A 27,008-nucleotide genomic window follows, 5' to 3' on the forward strand; every position below is an offset into this window, starting at 1 on the left:
TGCTGAGATGAGTGGCAACAATAGATGGATATAGTGTACATTCAACCAAATATAGCTTTTTAAAAATATGTTATTTGTTGATTGCCTACTATTCACCAGGAACCTTGCTAGGCACATGAATCACAGAGACAGAAAACAGTCCTTGCGGAGGGGGCTCCAGGAATTACTAATGGTTCTTTTTTTTTTTTTTTTCTCAAGACAGATTCTTGCTGTGTCACCCAGGCTGGAGTACAGCGGCACTCTCTCGGCTCACTGCAACCTCTGCCTCCCAGGTTCAAGCAATTCTCCTGCCTCAGCCTCCCAAGTAGCTGAGATTACAGGCACCCACCACCACACCCAGCTAATTGTTGTATTTTTAGTAGAGAAGGGTTTTCACCATGTTGGCCAGGCTGGTCTCAAACTCCTGACCTCATGATCTGCCCGCCTCGGCCTCCCAAAATGCTGGGATTACAGGCTTGAGCCACCATGCTCGGCCTAGTAATACAGTTAGCATACTAAGCCAGCCATATATGCTACAATGGTTTTCTCCTTGGTGTGCTTTTTGGCTTTAGGTATGTATTTATTTTAAGAGACAAGATCTCACTCTGTCAGCCAGGCTGGAGTTCAGTGACACGGTCACAGCTCTCAGTAGCTGGGATTACAGGTGTGGGCCACCATGCCCGGCTAATTTCTATTTTATTTTTTTGTAGAGAAGGGGGTCTCACCATCTTGCCCAGGGTGGTCTTGAACTCATGAGTTCAAGCGATCCTCCTGCCTCGGCCTCCCAAAGTGCTAGGATTATAGGCATGAAATACTACACCCAGCCTCTCAGTGTGCTTTTTAAATTGTGTTTACATTCTTACTTTTCTAAAATGTTTTGCTTTCATATAATAAAATGTATTTGGTTATTTTATGGTTTTGTGCAGCTTTTTTTTTTTTTTCGGAGATGGAATCTCACCCATCCCTCAGGCTGGAGTGCAGTGGAGCCATCTTGGCTCCATGCAACTTCCGCCTCCCGGGTTCATGCGATTTTCCTGTCTCACTGTCCCAAGTATCTGGGGTTATAGGCTCCTGCCATCATGCCGGGCTAATTGTTTTGTATTTTTAGTAGAGATGGGGTTTCGCCATGTTGGCCAGGCTGGTCTCTAACTCTTGACCTCAGATGATGCACCCGCCTCAGCCTCCCAAAGTGCTGGGATTACAGGCATGAGCCACCAGGTCCAGCCTGTGCAGCTTTAAACTCAGAAAGCCATTCTTGACTTCTGAGATCAGATCAATATTTATCTGCATTTTTTTTCTAGTCCTTTTATAGGCTTAATTTTTCACATTTAAATCTGTAATCTATCGGAATTTATCTGGCTACATGGTCATAAGGTGCTGAATAGTTATGTGGATGACACCGGTTGATGATACTGTTTCAGTTGGCTTTCACCCATTTTTGTCCCAGTAACTTGACCTTCTAAGCTGCCTGCTGTAAAAATTGATTGCCGTTTTTGAAAAGGCCAATGGGGAAGAAATATATATCTGCGGGTTTTATCCCATTTAGTTGCTTCGGTTTTAATGTAGGATAATAAATGTTGGCTCTTTTGTCTCAATCACATAAATGGAAACTTTGACAAGAGTATTTTGCATAAAGGCTAAAGGTCAGAACCTCCCTCATCCTGGAGAAAAGAGGGAGTGGGGTGCAGCCACGTCATTGCCGGTCAACTCCCCACCCTAAACTTATCTGCCCATCACCTAGGTTAAACCCCTATCTGCCTGTCATCTTTTCTCCTTACGCTTACCTTTTACAGGTGGACCATGGAGCCATTTATGCAAGGGAGATAAAAGTCTAGTAAAAGGATCATCACTGATCCACTCACCCCTTCCTCCAACTGTTACTACGGTTCCTTAAAAGCTGTTCAAGAAACTTGGCTGTCAAGAGATAAGATACAGGAAGCAGTCTCTGTGTTATTCTGGCTTGAGGCTGCAATGCATTTTCCCCAGAGATCAAACCAGGACTTGGTGGCTCATTGTTCAGAAATGACTTTGGACAGTGATGATTTCCCCTCACAGTGCCTCACTGGTCATGCAGGGTCACTGTGCTGGAGTGGATCACCTTAAGGCTGTGGCTCAGCCCTCTGAGCACGCTGTTGAGAGTGGAACCTTACAGGGTCTATGCTGGGCTGCCCTCTGTGCCCCTCAGGGCTGGAGATGGGTGTCCTGCTTCATAGTAACTCTCTCACAGGGCGGCGAGAGTTCTCCCTCAACACCAACGTCCAGCCTGGCTCCCCTGACCTGGTTTGAGGAAATGAAATTCCTGATGGATGTTTTTCTGTTCTTGCACCCCATATGGTCCATACATTAAACTTATTTATGCCTAGTGTTCCACTATTGGAACACTAAGCATGTGGGAGTTATTTATATCCTACTGCTCAAGGTCATTGCCAAGGTCTGATTTTTCACTCATGCAAAAATTCAAAAAATTGCAACCTCCAGCATAAATGGGTTTTAATTAAGGAAATGTTATTAGCTTACCACCTCTAATCCTCATGGGGTGCAGTCGCTGGTGCTGGTAGAGTCGGAAGGAGCATCACTGAGATTGGTTTCAACACAAACTGCTGACCATCTCTGCAGGGTCTAGATGGAAGGAGGCAGATCATCAGCACCACAGGCACTCAGGCATTTATACAACTCCATTTTTTCTTCTTGTGAGATGGGGGCCATGCCAATCTCCTTGCCTTGTTCCCCCAGTCTCGGTCTATCTTGGCCCAGAAACATTCCTCCAACATGACTGTATTTACTACTACTTTCCAAATGAAGGCAGTTGTAGGAGTGGGCACAAAGCAATCCTATCTCAGTGTTCCTCCCATCAGTTCACTCTCCCTTCCCCTCCCCTTCAGTCTCCTCATGCCCACCCCCACACACCGCCCTGGCCTAAGGGAAGCAGAGGCAAAGCACCTCCTGGCATTTACTTGCAACGCCCTCCTTTCCCAGGCAGCCTCATAAGACTTTGTGATCCCACTCCCAAATCTTGACTGTGGTCAGGTGGGAGGCTGAGGGTAGGATGGAGTCCTTATAAAGTCCCTATGCAGTTTGTAGGCATCAGAATACAGAATACAGATTTTGTTAGTGGTGACACCAAGTCTTGACACCTTAATAGACACAAAGCTGCTGCTGGCCAAGGTCAGAGTGTGTCAGAGTGTGTCAGAGTGTGTCAGAGGTATAGGGGTAATGGGGAAGGGATGATGCAGAAACAAAGTCTTGGATAGCTTCTTTTCTTAAAATTGTGAGAAGCAGCAATATGCATGTGATGGAAATATGCATTCAACCCATTCATCCTAACAAATATATATTTCCCAATAACAGAAGCTACGAAAGGAGACCCTCCCCTCCAAATGCATAGTTCAAAACCATGAACCCTTAAGAAAATGACAGGGTAATTAGCAGAAAAGTCTTGTGAGAAACAAAAATATACAATTGATCCTCCAGATCCATGGGTTCCATATCTGTGAATTCACCCAACAGAAAAAATGCGTGATTGCATCTGTACCAAACAGGTAGAGAATTTTTTTCCTTGTCATTATTGCCTGAATACAGTATAACAACTATTCACTTAGCATTTACATTGTATTAGGTATTATAAGTCATCTAGAGATGGTTTAAAGTATATGAGAAAATATGTGTAGGTTAGGTGCAAATATTTTACATTAGGGACTTAAATATTCTTGGATTTTAGTTTCCACAGGGGTCCTGGAATCAATCCTCCATGGATACCAGGGGATAACAGTATATACGGATAGATAAAACATATGTATACACACACACATATACATATGCATATACAGTACATACACATATGATGTATAATACATTATATATACACACACACACACACACACCAATCTGGTGTATTTCTGAGAGATAATTTTAAGGCAAATTTCTCGTTGTGTTTGTGATTGTGTTTAATTACGGCGTAATGGCATTTCTCTCTCTCTCTCTTTAATCTGGATGATTGCAGCAGCTTTGCGACTGATTTCCCTGCTTGCCTCCCTCCACCTCAACCCATCCTCCACAGTTCTGCCCTCTTTGGTCATGCAGTTCTCAAGTCTGAAGCCCTCCCTCCCAAGGCATACATACTCCTGTGGCCTTGCCTCATCCCTTCTCTAGTCCTGTCTTCTATCATTTTCCCCTGTATACAGCCTATATGCTGACCACGCCAAAGCATCGTTTTCCTAACTGACCAGGTTCTCTGATGTCCAGGACTTTGCCATTGTTACCCTCATCCAGAAAGTCCTTCCTCCATCCCACACCATGGCCATCTGGTCAAATACAACGTATTCTTCAAATCTAAGCTCTAGCATTGTCTAGTCTCCTCAACAGGCAGGCAGAAGCTATCTTCATTCTGCTCTCATATAGTAGAATGACCTTGGGCTGACCTTGTATTATCTTTGTTTTTTTCTGTGATTCTCTCTCCCACTAGACATCAAACTTGGTGACGGCAGGGATCTTCTCATTCATTCCCTGCATCCTTAGTACTTATCACAGTAGTGGAAATCAACAAAAATGTGCTGAATTAATGGTCTTTGATAGCACCATCATTTTCCTTCTACGTATCATGTAGTTATCTAGTGTTTCCCAAAACTAGTGATGCTTATCACTTCCCTTGTTTAACTTGTCACCTAGGAAACTTCCATGCTTATTAGCTAAGTCTATCTTTCAAACCATGCCTCCCTTCCCCCCAACCAGCCAGAGGAGATTAATTATTGATAGCAGCACTCTGATTTTCCCTCAAAGGCAAACCAAGAGCTAAGACTCAACCCACTGTCCTGCTATCATAAATAACACATGTTGGAGGGCACAAACACAGTGCTATGTCCGAAAGGCATGATTAATTCCTGCTCCCTCTGTAGACCTAGCATGGCGGGCTCACAAGTGAGGATGTAAATTCACTGTTTTAGAGCAAACGTTCCTCTTGGGGGACATCTGCTCAACCTCGAGGAGAGAGTAATGACCACAGCCCATAGGCCGTGGGGGATGAGTAATTTACTGCTGCTAGGCAATTAGTGGTGCTAGAAAAAAAAATTGCTTTCATTTAAAATTCTCTTTAAGCCATACGTATTATGGCTCATGGGATAATTTATGTATCATTAGAAACTAAGAAACATACATCACCCTAATAAATTCTCTCCCCCATTCACCATAGCCAATAGCTCCCGGAGGTCTTTAAGAAGTCAAAGTTTTGCTGTCCTTGTTATGTAAGTTGGTGTGGAAATGATTGTCTGTAGCTCGTTTAGCTTCATGTTCACTCCCCGGTTCTCTGGCAGAGACAGATGGCAAGAGAAACGTTTGCCATCTTTTTCATGCACTGGTTTGCAGTAGCACTTGCTGTAAATGAGCCCGTAATAAAACAATCATGAGTTGTAGTTTTTCCTAACAAGGCTGGGGGTCATATGGCAACTGGGCAAACATGCTTGAGTTTAGAATGTGAACCACTCTAAACCAAGTCTCCATTAAGGGGAAAACATTAAATGGAAAGCCAGAAAATGAGGGTTTTCACTGGTGGAGGGTGGGGCACGGGACAAAGGAGAACAGCTCAGCACCCAGCCTGCAGGCACAATGTGGGAACCTTGATCAATATCACCAAACACAGAAGTTTAATCTCCATCTTTGTAAGGCAGGAAGTGGCTCCACAGCCACTTATTTGTGAGGACAGAGGAAAACGGTGCACCCAAATGCCTGTTAAAAAGCAAATCCATGAAAAGATGTGGCAGAAACTTAAATGTATATCACTAAGTGAAAGAAGGCTCTCTGGAGAGGTGACATACTATAGGATTTCAACTATATGACATTCTGGAAAAGGAAAAACTGCAGGGACAGTAAAAAGACCAGTGGTTGCCAGGAGTTCAGGTGTGGGGTGGTGGTGAGGGAGGAATGGCTAGGCAGAGGAGAGGATTTGTAGAGCAGTGGAGTGACTCTGTATGATACTATAATGGTGGATACATGTTATACATGTGTCCAAATCCAGAGTGTACAACACCAAGAATGACCGTAATGTAAACTATGGACTTTGGGTGGTAATGATGTGCCAGTGCAGTTTCATTGGTTGGATTGTAGCTAATATACCACTCTGGTGTGGGATGATGATAATGGCAGAGGCTGTGCACATGTGTGGGCAGGAGGGATATGAGAACTCTCTGTACCTGCCTCTCAATTTTGCTGTAAACCAAAAATTGCTCTTAAAAAAGTCCATTTTTTCAAAAAGCAATTCCAATTCAGGTTCATGCTTTTCTTTTATTAAATTTATTAAATTTAAAAGTACATTCCTGGGTTCCTAGCCTTTCTTAAAAAAAACCATGCTTTAATCATTGAGTTATATAATCCTATCATCAAGATTAGCTACATAACTTGTGCGGCCTACTGAAAACTGAAAACGTGGGGTCCCTTGTTCAAGAAATATTAAGAATTTCAAGACTGACGGAGGACCATTAAGCCAAGCACAGGGTTCTTTGAGAATGTATGGATTACACAGCCACAAAGCTGGCTCTGCATGTCAGCAGTATCCAGAGCCTGGAACATCTCAAGTGTAGGAAGAAAAAGTAGAGGTACTCAGTCAACACCTGCATCAAGACACAGGACCAGTGGTTTCTTGTTCCTGTGCCTCTTGTCCTTCCTCAAGTGCCTGATACCAGAATGCTGTGCTTAGGGTTTAGCCTGTAAGGTCCTCATCACTCCTCATGCAAGAGCTACTTCATGCATGCTTTACGAACTGTGTGAAATTCTAGCTATTTGGTAGAGAAAGACTCAACCTCATTGCAATATAGTAGGCTACCCTTATCCACTTTCTGTGGTTTCAGTTACTAGAGATCAACCACGGTCTGAAAATATTGAATGGAAAATTCCAGAAATAAATACTTGATAAACTTTAAATTGCTTGCCATTCGGAGTGGTGTCATGAAATCTCGTGTGTCCCATCCCATCCATCCTGGCACGTGCATCCTCCCTTTGCCCGGTGTGTCCATGCTGAGATGCTCCTCATCCATTAGTCATCAACATCGTCTGCTCCTGACATCTAACCGTTGACATCACCATGGCTCAATGATCTGGGACCCCCTTCTGACGTATCATCGGAAGGTCAGTAGTGGCCTAACGTTACATCACAATGCTTGTATCACTCACCTCACTTCATCACTTACACGTTTTATCATTTCATATCATAAGAAGGGTGAATACAGTATAGTAAGACATTCTGTGAGACCGCATTCTTATAACTTATTACAGTATAGTGTTGTTATAATTGTTCTATTTTATTAATACAGTATATTATTATAATTGTTCTATTTTATCATCATTGTTAATACAGTATATTATTATAATTGTTCTATTTTATTGTTATTGTTGTTAACCTCTTACTGTGCCTAATTTATAAATTACACTTTATCATAGGTATGTACGTATAGGAAAAAACATAATATAAAAAGGTTGAGTATCCCTTATCCAAAATGCTTGGGACCAGAAGTGTTCCAGCTTTTGGATTTTTCAGCTTTTGGAATATTAACATATACATAATAAGATATCTTGGGGGTGGGATCCAAGTCTAAACATGAAATTCATTTATGTTTCATATATACCTTATATACATAGCTTAAAGGTAATTTCATACAATATTTTAAATAATTTCGTGTATGAAACAAAGTTTTGATCGCAACCCATCACATGATGTCAGCTGTGAAGCTTTCCACTTGTGGAGTCATGTCAGCAAAAGTTTCAGATTTTGGAGCATTTCAGCTTTTGGATTTTCGAATTAGGGATGCTCAACCTGTATGGGATTTAGTACTGTTTGGGGTTTTGCACCTCTACTGGGGGTCCTGAAACATATTCTCTGTGAACGAGGAGGGACTACATGGTTAAAATGTTCAAACTTCAAGTGAAGCAAAGCAAAATAAAATTTGTCCAAATTACAAGAAAATAAAGATGGAACTGATTAGCAGTAAAATGAGGTCTATTCATCTAATGTTACTGCAATATGTGGCTGTCACAAGTGAATTGTTCAGGTATCTGGAATCATACCTGTAAGCATCACAGCTCTTGATATTGTCAGGAAACAACTCTGTGGCCAAGACCACGGTGGTAGTTTACTGAATATACCTTCCCAATGACTTTAGAAAGGCCCCTGAACATCAATACCGTGCTGGACTATTTTTACATGAAGGTCCACAGGGACAAGAGGGTGACTGGCTACTCCTAGATTAAAAGACTGGGCTGTTGTGCTTTTTGTAAACCCAAGATTCCAAGCCTGGGCTTCCACTGGATCAGTGTACCCTTCTTACAATTGTTGGAGTGTAGGTCCTCAGCAGGAGTAGGGGACAGTGCTTCGAATCACATGAAGAGCTTTTCCTAACTACTCTCTCTCACTCTTTTGCATTCACCACTTTGAATCTTCAATGGGTTGAGAAGCAAGTGGGCCTGAATTTCATACATTCTGACAAGTTTGGTTAAGGGGGTAGTCCTAGTAGATGACTGAGGGTCTCACCGGGGTGAAGGACTGAGGCTTTGTGACAGCTTGTGCACCTCCTGGACCTTTTCTCTTCCATCAGGACTGACAGCTGTGCCCCAGCCATTTAGGCTGCTTCTCCTTGCTGCTCCTGTATAGCTAGGTGTGAGCTTCTTAGAACTGAACTGATCATTGCTTCCAGGACAGAGCTGGATGGGGGACTTTTGCACACTTAAACTTCTATCTAGAACAAAGTCCACCAGAAGTGTGTGGTGAGCTCATTATAAAATAAAAATCTTCCTGGCTGGCCCAGATGAATAGATTTGTACATTTGTAGACCATGTTAGTAAGACATTTTTTTTTTTTTTTTTTGAAGAGCTAATAGTCACTGAGCATTTAGGAGTCACGCCCTAGTCTATGTACTTTACATTTGACTCATTTAATCCTCATAATCCCCCCATTTTATGGATAAGGAAATCGATGCATGGTGTGACCTATCCAAGGAGACTCGGGTAGCAGTAGGAAGAGGACAGCTGAGGCAGACAGGTTGCAGAAGCAAAGTTGTGTCTGCATTATTCCATGGTCCCATGGAAACTATTGCAAACATGGTAGAGAATCAAAGGGAAATAGCAGCTCAGGAATGAATTCAATACCAGGTTCTGCATAAATTATGCGACTTAAGTGCTAGTCTTGGTTGAGGTTAATCATCACTTAGAGGAAGAAAGTAACTTGTTCAGGGTCTTAAAGTTAGGTTAACCTGGAATTTTAACTCAAGTCTGTCTGGATGGCTCTTATGCCCACACTCTCTACTCCCAGCCCAAGTGAAAAAGCTTTAAAATGTTGCATATGGTTTTGACTGTGTCACCACAAGCCAAGCAGTTAAATTCAAGGGTTGGAGATCCTGGAATGAAACCAGTAGGCAGAAAGAATGTGTCTCCTAACTTTCACAGGGAACTCTCTAAGTGGAGGCCTGTGATAAGAGAGAAAATGATTTATCCCAGATGCATCTATTAGCAGAATTATGAGACAACATTGTTCAATAAAATCCAAATAGACAATACAGTTGGTAAAGTGACACTTGTTTAACATTATTAAAAAGGGAGAAAACCATGTTTCTATAGATGTGAACTAACCCTGAAAAACATTTTTCTTTCTATAACTATTTTGTCCAGCTGGAGGGAAAAGAAATAAAAGAAAACATGAAAGCCAATAGAAGAATAATATGAGCATGAAAACCCATCATTAATCTTCTATTCAAACAGCAGTCACAGCTGTAGAATAAGTGAAAGGCTTTTTTTCTTTTTTCCTGAGACGGAGTCTTGCTTTGTCACCCAGACTAGAGTGCAGTGGCGGGATCTTGGCTCACTGCAACCTCTGCCTCCCGGATTCAAGCGATTTTCCTGCCTCAGCCTCCCGAGTATCTGGGGATACAAGCACCTGCCACCACACCCAGCTAATTTTTGTATTTTTAGTAGAGATGGGGTTTCACCATGTTAATAGCAATTCTTGGACCGGGCGCGGTGGCTCACATCTGTAATCCCAACACTTTGGCAGGCCACGGCAGGTGGATCACGAGGTCAAGAGATCAAGACCATCTGGGCCAGTATGGTGAAACCCCATCTCTACTAAAAAAAAATACAAAAATTAGCCGGATGTGGTGGCACGTGCCTGTAGTCCCAGCTACTCGGGAGGCTGAGGCAGGGGAATTGCTCGAACCTGGGAGGTAAAGGATGCAGTGAGCCAAGATCGTGCTACTGCACTCCAGTGTGGCAACAGGGCAAGAATCTGTCTAAAAAAATAAATAAATAAAAAGAAAACAATAGCAATTCTTTTCAGAGACAAAACTAAGTATATGACAATATACTCAGAAGTTAACAAGTGGTCAAATTACATCTCTGATTCAGCAAATGACCCCAGAACCACCACTTTAATGGTGTCTTAGTTTAAAAATCAAACATAACTCTTCACATATTTTGTAAAAAAGAAAGTTTAAAATGATAATTTTAGCAAAGTATCCTGTGTGTAGACATGAGTCATCTACTCTCTTAATAACTTTCATGGTATTAACTGCATGATTTTCCCTGCCTAGATTTGGTGCAGGCATATGAAGATGGAGTCAGAGCAAGGAGGGAGAAGGTGACACGAGAAGGAAAATTGGGTAGGGGATTGTGGGGAGGGCGACTGAGGCCAAGGAAAAAGAGGAAGAGCCCTGGAAGGAGGGTGGGTCCTGCTTAATTCAAATTCTCCTCTTCACCAGTAACTTTAAAATAGTTGACCACTAAGATAGCTCAAGTATGAAATAAGTCTATGCCTGAAGTGATCTTCATCTCTCAAGCTATCATCATAAATATTTATTGAATAACTTCTGTATCCTAGCCCCTGTGTGTCCTTCACTGCTTTTAAGCAATTGGGAAATCCCTTTTGGAGACCAAGTGCTTAAGAGAGATGTGATCTGAATGTTTCACTAGGTAGTTGTTTAGAGACAATGCATAAAATAGTAAGTGCCATATGGAATGATAAAAATAAATTTATTTAGAGAAAATATACCATATTTCTTTGCTAGACAAAGGTAAACGACTAACACAGCAGAGTTCAATTGTTAAAATGAGTGACCACAGATACAGGTCACTTCCACACATCCTGTGTGTACAACCAACCATTAGCACAAGTGACGAGGCAGACAAATGATTCCATTTCTTATTCATCCCACTGGCTATACCAACAGTTGCTTCATATCATGCTGAAGAAAAACCCACAGGAAAACAGGCCAAGAAATGTCCACTGCATGAGCATGAGGTCTTTTTGTTGATTTAAGGGTGATCTTTTTTTTTTTTTATTTTTTTGAGACAGGGTCTGTCTGTTACCCAGGCTGGAGTGTAATAGCACGATCACGGCTCATGGCATCCTCTGCCTCCAGGGCTCAGGTGATCCTCCCACTTCAGTTTCCCAAGTAGCTGGGACTACAGATGCCTGCCATCATACCCAGCTAATTTTTATATTTTTTGTAGAGATGAGTTTTTGCCATGTTGCGCAGGCTGGTCTCAAGTTCCTGAGCTCAAGTGGTCTGCCTGCCTAGGCCTCCCAAAGTGCTGGGATTACAGGTGTGAGTCACTGTGCCAGTCCAAGGGTGATCTTTAAATAGCTTAGTAGTTCGCCAGCTTGGACTCTCTAGATTGGTACTGCAACCAACTTCATTTCTATACAGACCATGAATTAACGAATGTCTTCAAACCAAGAATCACCTTTAAAACAAACCCTTATTTGACAATAAACACACATATTTAAATACATGGCTTTAAAGACTATTTTGCACACTCTGAAATGCGATCTTTTTCCATTCTGAGATCATGTCATAAATTAACAGACTAATAGACAATTTTATTATCACTGTTCAATTGCACTAATGCCCAGCAGTAGCCTGTGGTCTATTCTTTATCATTCAAGTTTATAAAAAGTAAAGCTGGAATTTCAGTCATGGTCAGCTGGCTAACCGTTAGTCCTCTTTCCCACTCCACAAGTAAATAAGAGAGTCATTTTGGAACTGCTGGTCCAAGTCATTTGGGGTTCCTCTGTCCAGCTGCTGGATAAGGATGCCTGAACTTTAATCATCTTTAGCAGAAGAACTTTAGTTAATAGGTATCAAGTGATCATCACTTCTTTTCCTATAACAGAAAGGGAAAGAAGAAAAGAGAAAAGACACAATAATTTAAAATCTTTGAGGAGCAGTAGGAATACTCTATATTCCAGGACCACATAGATTATGGACATGTTGAGTGAAACATGTAAGAGGAAGAAAAATTAAGACAGGCAAGGTGTTCTGATTATTTACCAACGTTCGGAATAAATAAGTAAACAAATAAAGAAGGGCAATGCCCACTGCTTGAGGTTTCAGCAGATGCTTTTGGAAACACTGTGAGGAGTCACCTGTCTCTTAAGAACTTCCATACCCCCAGGGAGGGGAACATCGCACACTGGGACTTGTTGGGGGGTGGGGGGAAAGGGGAGGGAGAGCATTAGGACAAATACCTAATGTATGCAGAGCTGAAAACCTAGATGATGGGTTGATAGGTGCAGCAAACCACCATGGCGCATGTATACCTATGTAACCTGCACATTCAGCACATGTATCCCAGAACGTTAAGTAAAATTTTAAAAAAGAAAAATATATGTCACATTTATGTTTTACTCAATAAATATATTAGTTTGCTTCTGGGAAGAAGAAAAAAAAAGAACCTCTGTGTCCCTTCGCTAACAAGGCCTTATCAATTACTAGAACAGTCAATTTCCCTCCTTCACTGCAATAGAGGAAGGTAAAGGTTAACTCTGTGTCTCTTCACCCAAGCATCTCTCTCCAAAGAACCACATCACTTTAGAACTGGAAGAGGTTTCAGAGGTCATCTGATCCATCCAAGAGGTTTAGGAGAGGTCACAGGACACACTTGGTTAATGGCAGTGTCCAAAAAGAAAACCCAGGTGTTCTGATGCTCAAGCTAGAGGCTCTGTCAAAAACTCAAAGGAGAATCAAATGTGTGCTGGTTGTTGGACTGCTTTGTTGAAGAGTGACCACAGCCATGCTCTGCAGGAAGCAGCATTGGGATAGCAGGTGTCACCTGTCATGGTCACCAGACAGAAACCAATCTTTGCAGAGCTGAATCTTTATGTTCATCTTTAGCCTCCATTCACAGCCTTCCTCAATTTTAGTCCATTCTCCTGTTCCTAGCTTTTATTTTATTTTTTAAGAGTCAGGGTCTCACTACATTGCCCATGCTGGTCTCAAAATCCTGGGTTCAAGCGATCCTTCTGCCTTGGCCTCCCAAAGTGCCGGCATTACAGCCATGAGCCACCGTAACCAGCTCCATTCCTAGCTTTTAAACACACCAAGGTACACTTAATTTTAGATGGAGTCAAAGCCATCACTTGTTCTTAAGGCCCCATTACAATCCATTTCCTTCCATCAGGGCCTAGGCCCTTCATTCACTCTGCAGGCTCCATACGAGCACCCTGGGATCTAGGCTTTGGTCTGATGATTCCACTGAAATTGCCATAGCTGACTTCACTCGGGACCATCGTTTGGCCAAACATAGTTACAGCTACCTGTCTTTATTTTTTGATATCCTCTTTTTCAAAACTTTCATCATCCTAGTTCTTTAGTTGATCTCCTTGGTGGATTCTCTTGTTCCCTCGAATTCTTTCACTCTTCATGAGGGGCAGACCCTCCGTCTCACCATGCATCTTCTCAACAACCCTCAGCATACCTTAGGGCAAACAGTCTGCTGCTGTTGCTCCTTGCGTCTCACCACTCACACCCAATCTTACCCAAACATCTTGGGGTCCACGCCTTAAATCTTTCACTTGTTCCATAGGGCTGCATGACAAAACATTTAACAACCTCCCAGGACTCTGTGTGGCACAAACCAAGGTCCAAACACCAAAGACCTATCATTTACTTTTTAGAATTCATGACTACATTTTCCAATGAAGTTTTTCCCCCTTATAGTAAAAAAGAGATTTTGAGAGACTTTCCTTATACATGGTGCCTCTTAGGAGGCAGCTGCCTATTAAGAAAATTAATTTCCTTTATCCCAGCTTTCAAAGCGACAATTTAATGCTCCGAGAAAAAAAGGTGTGATTCTGAAAACAACTCTTCTCAGATCTCATTTTCTATTTACCAGACATTCTCTGGATCTGCTCAATCATATCATTGTAAGTCCCAAGATACTGTATGAATTGATTAACAGAAAAATGCATCCTGTGGTTTTAAATAGCAATTATGTTCTCCTAGCTTCCTTCAGGAATTTGGGTTAGAGAGTCCTTCCAAAAAGAAAAAAACATGTGTAGAGTATACTTTTAGTTACAAACTGGCACCCCTGACTTCAGATGAAAGCAAACACAGGCACATTAAAAAAAATTTGTCTTCACATGACCCCATTCTAGTCCACAAATCACTATGTAATATGCTTTGTCCACTGAAGTCTAGACCGTTTCCCTACATGTCCTGACGAACAGCAGGCAAAGCACAGCGGGGCAAGGAAGAGCTACTGGTGTTTTACTGCTAAGCAAGCACTTGGACAGCCTCCTCGCAAAGAGGTTTCCTGCTCTGATCAAGAAAGGTTGCTTGTACCACATACTGTGAAAAGGGAAAACGACTCTGACATTCCCAGAGTTCCACCTCTAAAAATAAGAGCTTTGACCTCTTACTTGGTCCACTTAAGAGTTCAGCCTCTTCACTTTAAGGACATAATTTATGCCTTCTTTTAAGAGTTTCATAGTATTCCTAAGATATTCTAATCACGTCATGTAGCTTTCTACATAACCCTGTTTTAGAAGAAATAATTCATTTCTAAAGCCAATTTCAGTGGGAGGAAAGAAAAGAAAGGTGAATTATTTCCCACGATAAGCTGATCTCTGAATGTAATGGTAATCTTGGAGGGGCTCTTCCTTAAGGCAACAGAGCAACCCATCTCAGGAACATGGCGAATAAACAAGATACTGACCTCCTCCGACAGCAGATGCAGGACAGGAAGGCTGAGGACTCTTTCTGATACTCTTCTTTGCTACTGCATTCCTTCAGGAATTCCTGCAAATCCGTTTCAGGAAACCCATTCTGTTGGAATTTCTTTAGAAAGTATACAATGTTGTTACCTTATTTATAAAGCATGAGAAATTGCTCTTTTGTCAACAAACCAAGTCCACCTTTGCTAAAATAAAACTCTCCCACATTGCTAGCTCAGATCCAAGAACTGATGTTAACAATGATGAATCAATCTGTCAGTCCCAGAACACCAAGCGAGGGCCACTGTGGGAACAGAGAACAATCCAAAGAAAAACTTCAGAAAGAAAGCAGAGGAGAGCCAGGAAGAGGTTTGTCAAAAAAAAAAAAAATGGTAATGAAGGAAATAATCAAAAGTCAAATGTTTAGTCTGGGTACGATGGCTCATGCCTGTAATCCCAGCACTTTGGGAGACCAAGGAGGATCACTTGAGACCAGGAGTTTGAGACCAGCCTGGGCAAGATGGTGAGACCCCATCTCCACAAAAAATACAAAAATTATCTGGCCATGGTGGTGTGCACCTGTAGTCCCAGCTACTCTGGAGGCTGAGGCAGGAGGATCGAGTGAGCCCAGGACTTGGAGGCTATAATGAGGTAGGATCATACCACTGTCCTCTAGCCTGGGCAACAGAGCAAGACCCTCTCTCTTAAAAAAAAAAAAGTCTAAATCTTTAATGCTAACAGTAAGACTAGATAAGACCTCCCACTCCACACACACATTGGCAATGTAGACTCTGCTTGGGAAGTAATCATTATTTCCTCTACTTTTATGGAAGTTGGTCACCTAGTGGAACAGAAGACAGATTTTTTCCAAGCAGACACAAAGACTCCCTCCCTTCATGCTTAATGAGACAACTCACTTTAACACTGAGGCTTGGCCCCCACCATGCAGGGACACTGCCACATCAAAGACATGAACCTCTGTGGCAGGAGTGTGCACCTCTTCCTTCTCCATGCAAGCCCTGATGTGAGAGCCAACTACCATTCCCACCTGAACACTTACTTATCTCCCCACACGCTCAAAAGGTAATGGACTGGCTTTCTTCTGCGTTATTCTGAGAAAGCGGTTAAGCAGAAAACAGCCCTGACAAAGGCACTGGCATGGCACCCCTGGCTTTTCAGTCACTGACCCTGAAGCAGGATTTTCTAAGCATGACCATCTGCTGTGAAGAAGGAAGTGAACTTCCTTCAAGTCACAAATCAGTTAAATGGGCCCAGTTTGAAAGGATACAGAATCCATCAGGTAGCTTAAGAAAGTAGGAAGCTGAACAGTCACAAAAGCCTTAGTTTTCATAATTTAAAGGAAGCCTGCACCATGCCAGTAGCTGTATTATCCAGTGTGACTTGTAGCAATATCTGAGAGTTGTCAGGATGCCGGTCACCTCTCATCCCTGAAACTTATCACTCAATCCTAAATTCCAGGCAGCCACACTGGCAGGTGTAATCCGTCAGGGCTAAGACCAGCAGCCCGACTACCTGACTTACCCCATTCAACCCATCCTGACCCCATTTCCCTTTCCTTTCCCACCACCCCTCCAAACCGATCCACCCTGCTGTGGGTAACAGGGACAATGTCCTAAAACTCATCTCCAGTGTCTAAAAAGTTTGTCCACAAAACCTCAAAATCTGAACTGCAATATTTTAAGTTTTTAAAATGTGGTATTTTCCTATAATCTATACAGAATTTGCAGTGATTTTTTGGCTGCAAATATTGATAATTACTTACCTTAATGGTGTCATAAGAATCTGTAATAAGTGCAATAAAAAGGCTGAGAATCATATATATGAAAAGGCTGATGAAGGAATATAAATACAGACGACTGAACAGCCACACCAAGATGCTCTTCTGCTGGATTTGGGCAAAGGTTGCAAACATGTCATCACCGTTGACCAGAGAAAACAGACACTCAGCAACTGTGTTCAGATTTTCAAACTGTAGGGGGGGATAAAAATTAGTTTCTGAAATAGAGTATTCTAAAAAGCAGAGGGTATCTAGTTAGCTTGTTTTGTTAACATTGTTTTTGTCATTAGTAATAGTGGTAACTTACTTATATTAAGATGCTAGAACACCATGAGAAGTAGGAAAACATTATTCAAAAACCCCCTCTGGGCCAGGTACAGTGGTTCATGCTTATAATCCCAGCACTTTGGGAGGCCAAGGTTGGAGGATCACTTGAGCCCAGGAGTTTGCGACCAATCTGGGAAAGATTACAAGACCCCATCTCTACAAAAAATACAGAAATTATCTGGGCATGGTGGTGCGCCTGTAGTCCCAGCTATTCAGGAGGCTGGGGTGGGAGAATCTCTTGAGTCCAGGAGGTTCAGGGTGCAGTGAGCCAAGGTTCTGCCACTGCACTGCAGCCTGGGGGACAGAGCAAGACCATGTCTCTTTAAAACACACACACACACACCCCTCCATACTCTCAAAGTTAATCTCTTAACAATTCCCACAGTTTCTCCCTATGTAGTTTTTACATATCTAAAACCAGGATCTAACAAGTTTAGATCCTGGTTTTTCTCCTGATTAACATAAGCATCTTCTTATGTTTTCTACACTTTGAGAACATTTGTAGGTTTTGTTTGTTTGTTTGTTTGTGACAGAGTCTTACTCTGCCACCCAGGCTGGAAGGCAGTTGCAATCCCAGTTCACTGCAACCTCTGCCTCCAGTGTTCAAGCAATTCTCATGCCTCAGCCTCCCAAATAGATGGGATTACAGGTGCCTGCCACCAAGCCTGGCTAATTTTTTTATTTTTTGTAGAGATGGTGTTTCACCATGTTGGCCAGGCTGGTCTTGAACTCCTCAGGTGATCCGCCCACCTCAGCCTCCCAAAGTGCTTGGATTACAGGCATGAGCCACTGTGCCCAGCTGGCATTTGTTATATAACAGACCATTCCTTGAAAATGCCAACAAAACAAAACTTTCTACCACCCTAACCAGAAAAAATGAGCTTTTTTTCTAAATTGCCCTATTTCTGTCAGTGATTCCAATCTCCTGCCAAAGAAACATTTACTCTGAAATAATTAAGTCCTTAAAACTCTGTGTTGAACTGATTACTCTTCCCCATTTTCAGTCTTCTAAGGCCTGTCTGTTCCTATCACGTTTGTCCGATTCATCCTTTCTACTCTACTGTGATGTCAACACGAATTTCTGAATTATTACAGAAACTTCCAAGGAAGTCTCTTTTACTCCAATCTCTTCACCCTCCCCAGTCAAAGCTGCAATAAAACCTATACTTTAAGAAGAAGGCTTTCAGGTCATTTCTCCCTTGTGAGATTATACAAAGTTTGAATGCAAAATAAAAATCTAAACCAAGAAGGTTGTGATAAGTTCCTCCTTGTGGTCTCATTACATCTCCTCCTTGACAGTATTAACATGCTGTGCTTATCTTCTCCTCCAACACCAGGCCCATCCCTACATTTTTCCCTCATGGAATTTATTCTCCTCACCTGCTATATTCTTCTTTCTCTTCTCTGCGTCCAATTAAACCAACGTTCAAGGGTTATTTCAGAGTGTACTTCAAGACCGAGTGCCCTGGCAGCTCTAGTCCTTTCTCTGCACTCCATATCGGTAAGAATCACAGAATGAACTATGGTCTTCTAATTGTTTTTACACACACGCTCCAACTAGATACAAACACCATGCCTTACTTTCCAGCCACATGGCTGGACCAGGCAAGGTAAAGTTGGTGGCCAAGGGGGAAGGTCTACAAATGCACCCCAAACAAGGATCCCACCCATGGCTTTGCTGCATCAGCAAAAACTCTGATGAACTAAAGTCCTTCTCCAAAAAGACCTAGAAGAAATATCCAAATGAACAGATCACTTAACAATATGTAGATTATTTAACAGTAAAACAGGCGGTTGCCAGAGTAAATATTTTCTAAACCCAACACTAGCCTTAAAACATTGAAGTTAAAGCTGAAAACACTTACATTAAAGTTGGTTTCTATAGATGTCAATTACAACTCTGACAGCACCATTAATAATTCATATTTCTCAGTTTCTTTTGGAATCCAGTGAATTCCTTTCTCTAGTTTCAAGAACCTCTAAGTCCAAGCACAACTGTCCACACTTCAGGTTTCAACTGCAAATAGCTAGTTGATCAGTACATGTCACATTCGTTTCTTAATTTTCTGTTTAGTCACTTATCAGGCTACATACAATATCTGTCTCAACATTAACATTATTTTACCACCCCCTCCTCTTGTGAACATGAGAATTATTTTAACACACCAAAGAGTTAAAACAGAGACCCAGTCAATTTTAGGTGTTTGGTAACACCCTGCCATTTTGTACAAGAAGTGGCTGTGAACCAGAGTCTGTTTCAGTGGCCAAATTCATAGTAAAAGTGAGCTTAAAAATACTCAAGGTCCTAATGTGCTTCCAGTCTAGAAGGACCACATTTGTAGGGCATTCCTTTGGATCTTGAGCAATCATAAGCCCCTGGAAAGCAGGTACTACTCTCTCTCTGCTTCTTGTTCATTCAACAAACTTTCTGGGCACCTACCATGGTCTACGTGCTGTGCTGGACACTGGGAATGTAAAGAGGAACAAACCATAGTTCCTTCCCTCCAAGAACTTGGTCTGTAAAAACCTAGCAATGTTGGGTGCACAGTAGACATTTAATACATATTAAATAGGTATTTCCATAAAGAGTCCCCATAGGTTCTCTGGCCCCACAGTGAGAACCCAACCATTCATTTCACAAATGATAAGTTTGCAGTTGGGCCAGAAACCTTTCATTTCAATGAAACCATAACCTGCAATGGCTTATGTCAGAGAACAACATAAATATTGCTTTAAGAGCTGGTGCCAAGAATCTCATGCAAACTTTAGGCAAAATGTTTTAGCTGAGAGTACGTGGCTAAAACCAGAGGCCTTGGGAGGAGGAAAATGTAATGCAGAGTCTGCTGAACTTTGACCCATGGCATCAGCGAAGTCCAATAACTTTTCAAGCCTTGGTCTTCTCATTTGTAAAACGGGGACATCATAAGGCTATGATTTATTCCTCACAGAAAAAAAAAAAAAAAGTCCTCTGGAAATGTAAAAGCCACATTAGAGTAATGTTTAATAATTCAAGATGAGGTTTGGAAGAACATCAACAGTCTCTCGCCCTCTGTGCCCAGGCATTTTGAAAGGGCATTGCGCCAAAGTCCATTAGTGCCGGGAACACACATCAGCAGGATCCTTTTTGCATCTTGACTCCCTTTCCATTGAGCCCCTGAAATCAGATGCCTAACAGGAAGACAGGAAGCTGAAGTGTTATGGGACCCCAGTTATCAGTCAAATGGTTTTCCTGATGTCTCCTTTTCAGTTGTTTTGTTTTAAAGAAAGAATTAGCTTTCACAATCAAGGTTGCTGTGATTCTAAAAATCCTACAAAAATGCCCGCTTTGAATGCTTAGCTTTTCAAGGCTTCGGGTAACCTGAAAGTCCTCTGATTCAGATACTGGCAGAACCTGAACTTGCTGACAGCTTGGATTAATTTAGGGGAAAGGATGCAAGGGACAATAAAATATTCTAACTTCAGATTCAAAGAGGTAGCAATATGGGGAAGAAAAGGACAAAATTCCAAAACCAGACTGATGTTCTCTTCCCCAACTGACTTGTACAATTCAGTGAATTAACTCAGCTGTGCATTTCCCCAATATATCAGCCTGGTGAGAGATGCCATAACCTGCGAGCAACCCTATAGACATCCCTTATCCCTCCCCTCCTCCAGGGGTATAAAGGGAAAGCTGATATTAAGTGAAAGACATAAGTCTAGAGCTGCAGTGTCCATAATGGTAGTCACCAGGAATGTGTGAATAGCCAGCATCCAACAGGTAGCTAGTCCAAATTGAGATGTGCTGTGTGGACAAAATATCCACCACATCAAAAAGACTAGTATGAAGGAATGTAAAATATTTCAATATTTTATACTGAATACATGCTGAAATAATATTTTGGGTATATTAGGCTTAAAATAATAATTAAAATTAATTTCATCTGGTTTGTATTTCTTAATGTGGCTACTAGAAAATTTTACAGTATAGGCAACGTTCTCAATTGTAGCCCAAATTGTATTTTTCTTGGACAGTGCTGGCTCAGAGCATCCCAGTTTCACCTGGATCCTTTGAAAGGACAAATTGAACATATGGAAATGCAGTCAGGCTCACAAAACAAATAATCTCATTTTCCATGAGGTGACCTTGACACCATTGAGAGAATGAGACCAATTACATGGCTGTCCTCTCACGGTTGATCTCCAAGTACAAGACTGTTTCTTGTCAGACTATATGCTCTCTTGCAATGACCTGTTTTAGATAACACCAAGAAAAGCCCTACAGGGTATGGGTCAAAGCACAGGTACCGGAGTCAGGCTGACCTGGGTTTGAATCCTATCTCTGCCACTTTCTAGCTGGGTAATCTCAGGAATATTATTTAATATATGAAGGTGCCTATTCTCTGTAAAAGGACAATTGGATTTCTTCACAGAGAAGGGGAGGGAAGGGTTAACACAGCAAGGGAGATAAAGAATCTTGGGCACCATGCCTAGCAGACAGCAGTTGAGAATGGTAGCCATCTAGTAAAATTCAAGCAACCTTATCTGAGCACCTTCCAGAATAATGATGAGGTAGGGGAGACGGGGTGGGGTGCAAAAGAGATGGGACCACTTGTCCAGTGACCTTGGGGTCAGTGAATTAAAGCTGAATCCTCAGGCACAGTATTTATTCCACACAGTGCAACACTGCCCTCTAGTGACAGAGATGTGGAAAAGCTTTCAGAGCATAAAGCAAGGAAGAAAAATACATTTTTCCAGGCTCTAAGACAGTAAGTTCTCCAAATCAGAGAGATCATAACAAAGAATAATTTTTTCTTATGAGTCACCTTTAAAGCAGTGACAGAAAATTTGAAAAGCAATATTATCAAGATTTACTACCAACCCAGAGGTTGTCACTTTGTTAATTATATATTATCTCAAATAGGAAAAATAGTAATTCTCTCTAGACATATTAAATGTGACACCTAAAAAGGAGAAAGTCTGAGTGTGCCAGGTTACTCGGTGTTATTCTGGTAGGACAGCACAGAGGTTTAAGATTCATGTATAACAGTTTGTAAACCAGATTTGATCACATTTTTTGGTTAATGCAACTAACAAGGTCAAAACTTAAGGCTGAACTGGTATACAAACTTGGAAGGAATGCTTACCATTTTTAACCTCTTTTCTCCTTGCAGAGCACCTAAGTGAGGCTAACAGTACCCTGGGTTGTTGTGGGGAGTAAATAAGAAAGAGCACCGAAATACCCAGCAGAGTGTCTAACACACAAGCAGTAAGTGTTAGCTGCTGCTATTTTTGTTGTTTCTGTTGTTTCAACTGCCACAGGCCCAATGGAGGAAAAGCCATAAGATAAAATAACTCCTTTTACTTTTCTGGGTTAAAAACAAGGCTTACCTAGTTTCATTTCCTGATGCATCTACTAATCAAATGCATGATTTTATAACAAAAACATTCTAGCACAACTTTGATGTCCCTGAGATCATAATGCTAACTGAAGTTTGGTAATAGTTTAGAGTTCAGATACTGATCTTTAATAAGGCACAAAGATGATGCTATAATCAAAACCATCTGCAGAGACAAGACGTGTCACCATTTCTATCATAAACCTATTATGGTCGTTTTAGGCAGTCTCTGCCCATCTTCATTCTTCTCAATTAACTTGGACGAAAAACATAATACTTTCAATTGGAAATTTTTTATAATAATTTTCCTAATTTTCATTTTTAATATAGTGATCTCATGTCCAAACATTTCCCATTTGATGATCACCGGGTAACCATGTGACCCCTTAAACCAGTCCCAGACAAGTATAATACATGCTTTCTAGTCTTGTACAGTTCTTGTTTCAATATCCTGTAGTCACTTCTATATCCTGAAAAGGAAAAAAGGAAAAAGAAAATGGATACAAAGATACATGCTTACTGATGTCAAGGGTACGTGCTAGAGAAGACCAGGAAGCAAGTAAATGCTAGAAACCCATGTTCACAGGTCCCACGTGCCCCATGTGCAGAAGGAGGAATGTGTGCTACACACCTTGTCATGGTATGGTCCTAAGACAATCCAGCCACAGAATGTGTAACCCAGATAAATCATACCAGCACAAGCACAAAACCGAAGAACTTTTGGCAGTGAGGCCTGCATTGTTAAAATCAGCACCTGAAAAAAAGAATGAACAGAATGGGTGAAATGAAAATGTAGCTATTAGAACCCAAAGAATAAATGAGTCTCAACTGCAGTGGCACTACCCAGTGCCACATTCTTACATTATACGCCTGGAAATAACCCAGGTATCTGATGACTCCAACCCAAACCAAGAGTGTAGAGGTCCCAAGCAAAATGCTGCACAGATCATAGTTTGTGAGATTCTAAGGAATGAAAAAAGAGAGAGAGAGAAATGAGTAAAATATTTGACTCCACTTAGCTTATTAACCTTACATTAAACCAATTAATAAAAAAAGAACTATCTGCCTTCCTATAGGTGATAGTGAGAGGTTTTTTTAAAGAAAAAAAGAAAACAGATATAATTCCAAATGTGTTTCTCGTTTTCTTTTAGTATTTCAACTGGTTGAACTAATTTTTTTTCCAAATAATACACTCAAATAGAAATTACATTTAGGTTGAACTCAATTTTTTTCCAAATAATACTCTCAAATAGAAATTGCATTTATCACTGACCTAGGCATTCGAGGATATAAATTAATGGTGTTTGTTAAGTACCAAACAATACAATTCAGCCGCTTTTGAAAGAAAACTCCCACATGATTTGCTAACACAGCTCCAGCTCTCAGGAAATTCTAGGGCTCGTTGAAAAGACAAACACACAAACATGATTCTCATACAATATGCTAAATGCAGTGAAAGACACAATGCCTAGCTCATCACAGAGGGACACCACAGACACGACCCCAGAGCAAAGACGGGCCTGCAGGACAGGCTGGGAGGAAGCGCCACAGATAAGTGGACAAAGGCTGAACAAAGGTACAAAGCTGACAAGACATCCTAGAGGGGCAGAGTCAGAGCAGGGGCAGGAGCAAGAGGCAGAGCTGGATGATGATGACCCCAGAGGCCATGCTGCCAAGGGAAGCTGCTTCATCCCAAAGTAGGCCCCAAGAGGTAGAAAGGATGGTAACAGCCGGATAGACACTTTCAGAAAAGTCCCTCTGACAGCTGTGTGAATGGATCTCAGAGGTATGAAGCAGAAGATGGGAAAGCTGGTGAGGAGACTGCTGTCACAGTTGACCAGAGAAGAAAAAGCCTGAAGAAAGCCAGAGGGAGCCAGGATAGGGGAGGAGTAGGCGTGTCAGGGTTAGGAGGTATGGCTGGTGGGACCTCTGACCAACAGCAGAGAGTGGACAGGAGAACAGTGTGGTGAAGGAGGAGTTGAGGCTTAGGTAGGAGATCAAATCAACTAAGTTATACAAAGGGTCAGGCTTTAGCAGGCAGTCTGACATTCCTGCCCTCACCCCATCTGTCAGAGCACCCAATGGTCACAGATCCTCCCCACAAGCTCTTGACATGCAGGTTCAGGGAAAGGACTGGTTTATGGATAAGCTGCTCCTTTTGCAACTTAAAAAGAAAAATGAGGCCCAAATAATCAATCTTCTCAAGCTTTGTCATTATTCTGGAGCTGTTGCCAAGTTTCGTTCCATGGAACATCGGCTTCCTTACTTTTCCTTCACGAGGTACCAAGTCAGGGGAGGCCTCACTTGTGCCATTGTGAGAAAAGGGAAGACATGAGAATCAAAGTTGTCTCCAAAGGATCATATGTCTTAAGATGCTTGTGGCCGTCCAGGAGAAGATGAAGAACAGAGACTTTAAATGGGCTTCCCTCACCTTTGCTTTGATTTCCATTTTTAATATGGAGCCAATGATTGTCATTAGGTCGCTGATAATCACCAGGACATACCAGCCATTGATGAACTTCCACTGGTCAGTGTCACACACAGGCCGCTTGTACTTCTCCAGGAAGAAATTTAGAAATCTCTAAGGCAAACATTTAAAGAAGTGTTTCTTATAAACCACACTGCCTTCTGGAAGGAGAAGGCAAGTGCAAAACAGTGCTCTCACCTGTAAAAGGACATGTCATTGCCTTTCCAACTTGCCAGATCCACCTCGAAAGTGGAGGTTATAGCACACACTTTCCCCCGTAATCTGAGTAAGCATTCAATTGTCTGTGAAGTTACCTCAAATATGAAATACGTACACGGTAACTCCAGCAGGCTCTTGTCATAGCTAACATACAGTATGTTCCAAATACTTTTCATATTACCAACACATCCATTCCGATGACAACCCAATGAACCAGGTACTAGCAGGTCTATCACCCAGAGAAGGGAACTGAGGCACTGAGAGGCTAAGCCAGGATCCGTGTCCAGGCAGGCCGGCTCCAGAGTGCGTGCTCAAATATGAGCCCCATCACCTTGGCAGGGACAGGACCTTAACTTTGCATTCATAATATCAAGGAGATCGGGGAGCATGCAAGAGAGGTGGATATTTACAAAGGACATTGACAAAGGCCAGGATTAGGCAAAATCAAATGCAGACTACATCCCTGCTCCACAAATGGTACTCTGTGGACTTCCGATTTCCCCGACCCCAGTGTGCATTTGTACACATGCCACAGTCAGAATAAGATATGTGGGGAGCAGAAGTATATATTCATAAGAGCCCTGAGGGTAAAAAGGCAAAATGAAACTCAAGGGAGAATTTTAAAACTATTTGAAAAACAGAATAAAGTATTTTATGCTTCATTATAATCCATTTACCATGCCTCCCTGTCAAAATGAACTCTGATTTGAAGACAAAAGATGAAACCCACACATGCTATTACTCTGTTCTTCAGATCACTCCTGAATTGAAGAGGGCCTCGTTATTCTGGAAACATTCAAAAGCCTGAGAGTTCACCACTGTGCGTCTGTACATATCAGCTCAGTTTTAAGCAGGATAATTATCTGATGCCACCTGACATACTCAGAGCCTTTACTCACTTCCTACACCTCAGGCTGATGAATGCCTCACAGGGGGCAACTACTCAGAGGAATCTAATTTAGTCAAAAGTCTCCAGAAAAGGCAGGTGGCACAACATTGGTGGTCCACTGCTTGAGCAAACTGAGGGTGCAGGCCAAGAGGGCAGGAAGAGAATGTGAACACGCTCTTACCTTCCATAACCTTAGAGCAAGAACAATGGATCTTGTACACAGAATAAGAGATGCCAAGCAAATCACAATGACAAACGCATCAAACACCAGGACATACTGAGTGTTTTTCTGAGCTGAGGAATAAAAACAGAATTCAAATGTTAAACACACCTTACCAGAGAATAATTTCCAAACAAAATGGCAGTGTGAAAAGAAGTTCAAACAATAAATGTTTTGTCTATTGTTAAAACAAAATGGTAAATATCAGAAACAAATCACACTGTATTCATTCAGAAGTACATATATAAGGCAAAACATTCCCTGATATAAAGCTATACATTTAAAAACATGTGAGCTGGGCCAGGCGCGGTGGCTCACGCCTGTAATCCCAGCACTTTGGGAGGCCGAGGTGGGTGGATCATGAGGTCAGGAGATCGAGACCATCCTGGCTAACACAGTGAAACCTCGTCTCTACTAAAAATACAAAAAAAATTAGCCGGGCATGGTGGTGGGTGCCTGTAGTCCCAGCTACTCAAGAGGCCAAGGCAGGAGAATGGCGTGAACCTGGGAGTCAGAGTTTGCAGTGAGCTGAGATCGTACCACCGCACTCCAGCCCGGGTGACAGAGCGAGACTCCGTCTCAAAAAAAAAAAAAAAAAAAAAAGTGAGCTGCTAATAAATGCACTCAAATTGATATGTAAATATTTACTGTAGAATAGAATTCAACGGAAAGTGATCCATTTGGGCTCCATTCAAAAAAAGGCAAAACTGCTGACATACTCTGAGTTCTTTCACATAAAAGCAGAGACATCCAGTTCACCATTAATAAG

General features: G+C 41.8%; 1 protein-coding gene across 3 annotated transcripts in view; it reads right to left on the reverse strand.

Moving 5' to 3' along the window:
* Positions 1–10,961: 10,961 nt before the first annotated feature.
* Positions 10,962–27,008, reverse strand: part of MCOLN2 (mucolipin 2) — a 72,381-nt gene continuing 56,334 nt past the window's right edge. For 2 of the 3 annotated variants that reach the window (XM_025402315.1, XM_025402325.1), the window contains 7 exons: positions 26,201–26,313; positions 24,876–25,025; positions 23,306–23,407; positions 23,076–23,198; positions 16,728–16,934; positions 14,947–15,068; positions 10,962–12,114 (listed from right to left, as the gene is read on the reverse strand). In XM_025402315.1, the coding sequence (XP_025258100.1) occupies positions 12,078–12,114; positions 14,947–15,068; positions 16,728–16,934; positions 23,076–23,198; positions 23,306–23,407; positions 24,876–25,025; positions 26,201–26,313 (854 nt within the window). In that variant the 3' untranslated portion in view covers positions 10,962–12,077. Of the gene's footprint in view, positions 12,115–14,946; positions 15,069–16,727; positions 16,935–22,780; positions 22,915–23,075; positions 23,199–23,305; positions 23,408–24,875; positions 25,026–26,200; positions 26,314–27,008 lie in introns of those variants that run through there. The other variant, XM_025402333.1, reaches the window with a different exon arrangement.

The sequence above is a fragment of the Theropithecus gelada genome, chromosome 1 (genome assembly GCF_003255815.1).
Source record: "Theropithecus gelada isolate Dixy chromosome 1, Tgel_1.0, whole genome shotgun sequence".
Lineage (NCBI taxonomy): Eukaryota > Metazoa > Chordata > Mammalia > Primates > Cercopithecidae > Theropithecus > Theropithecus gelada.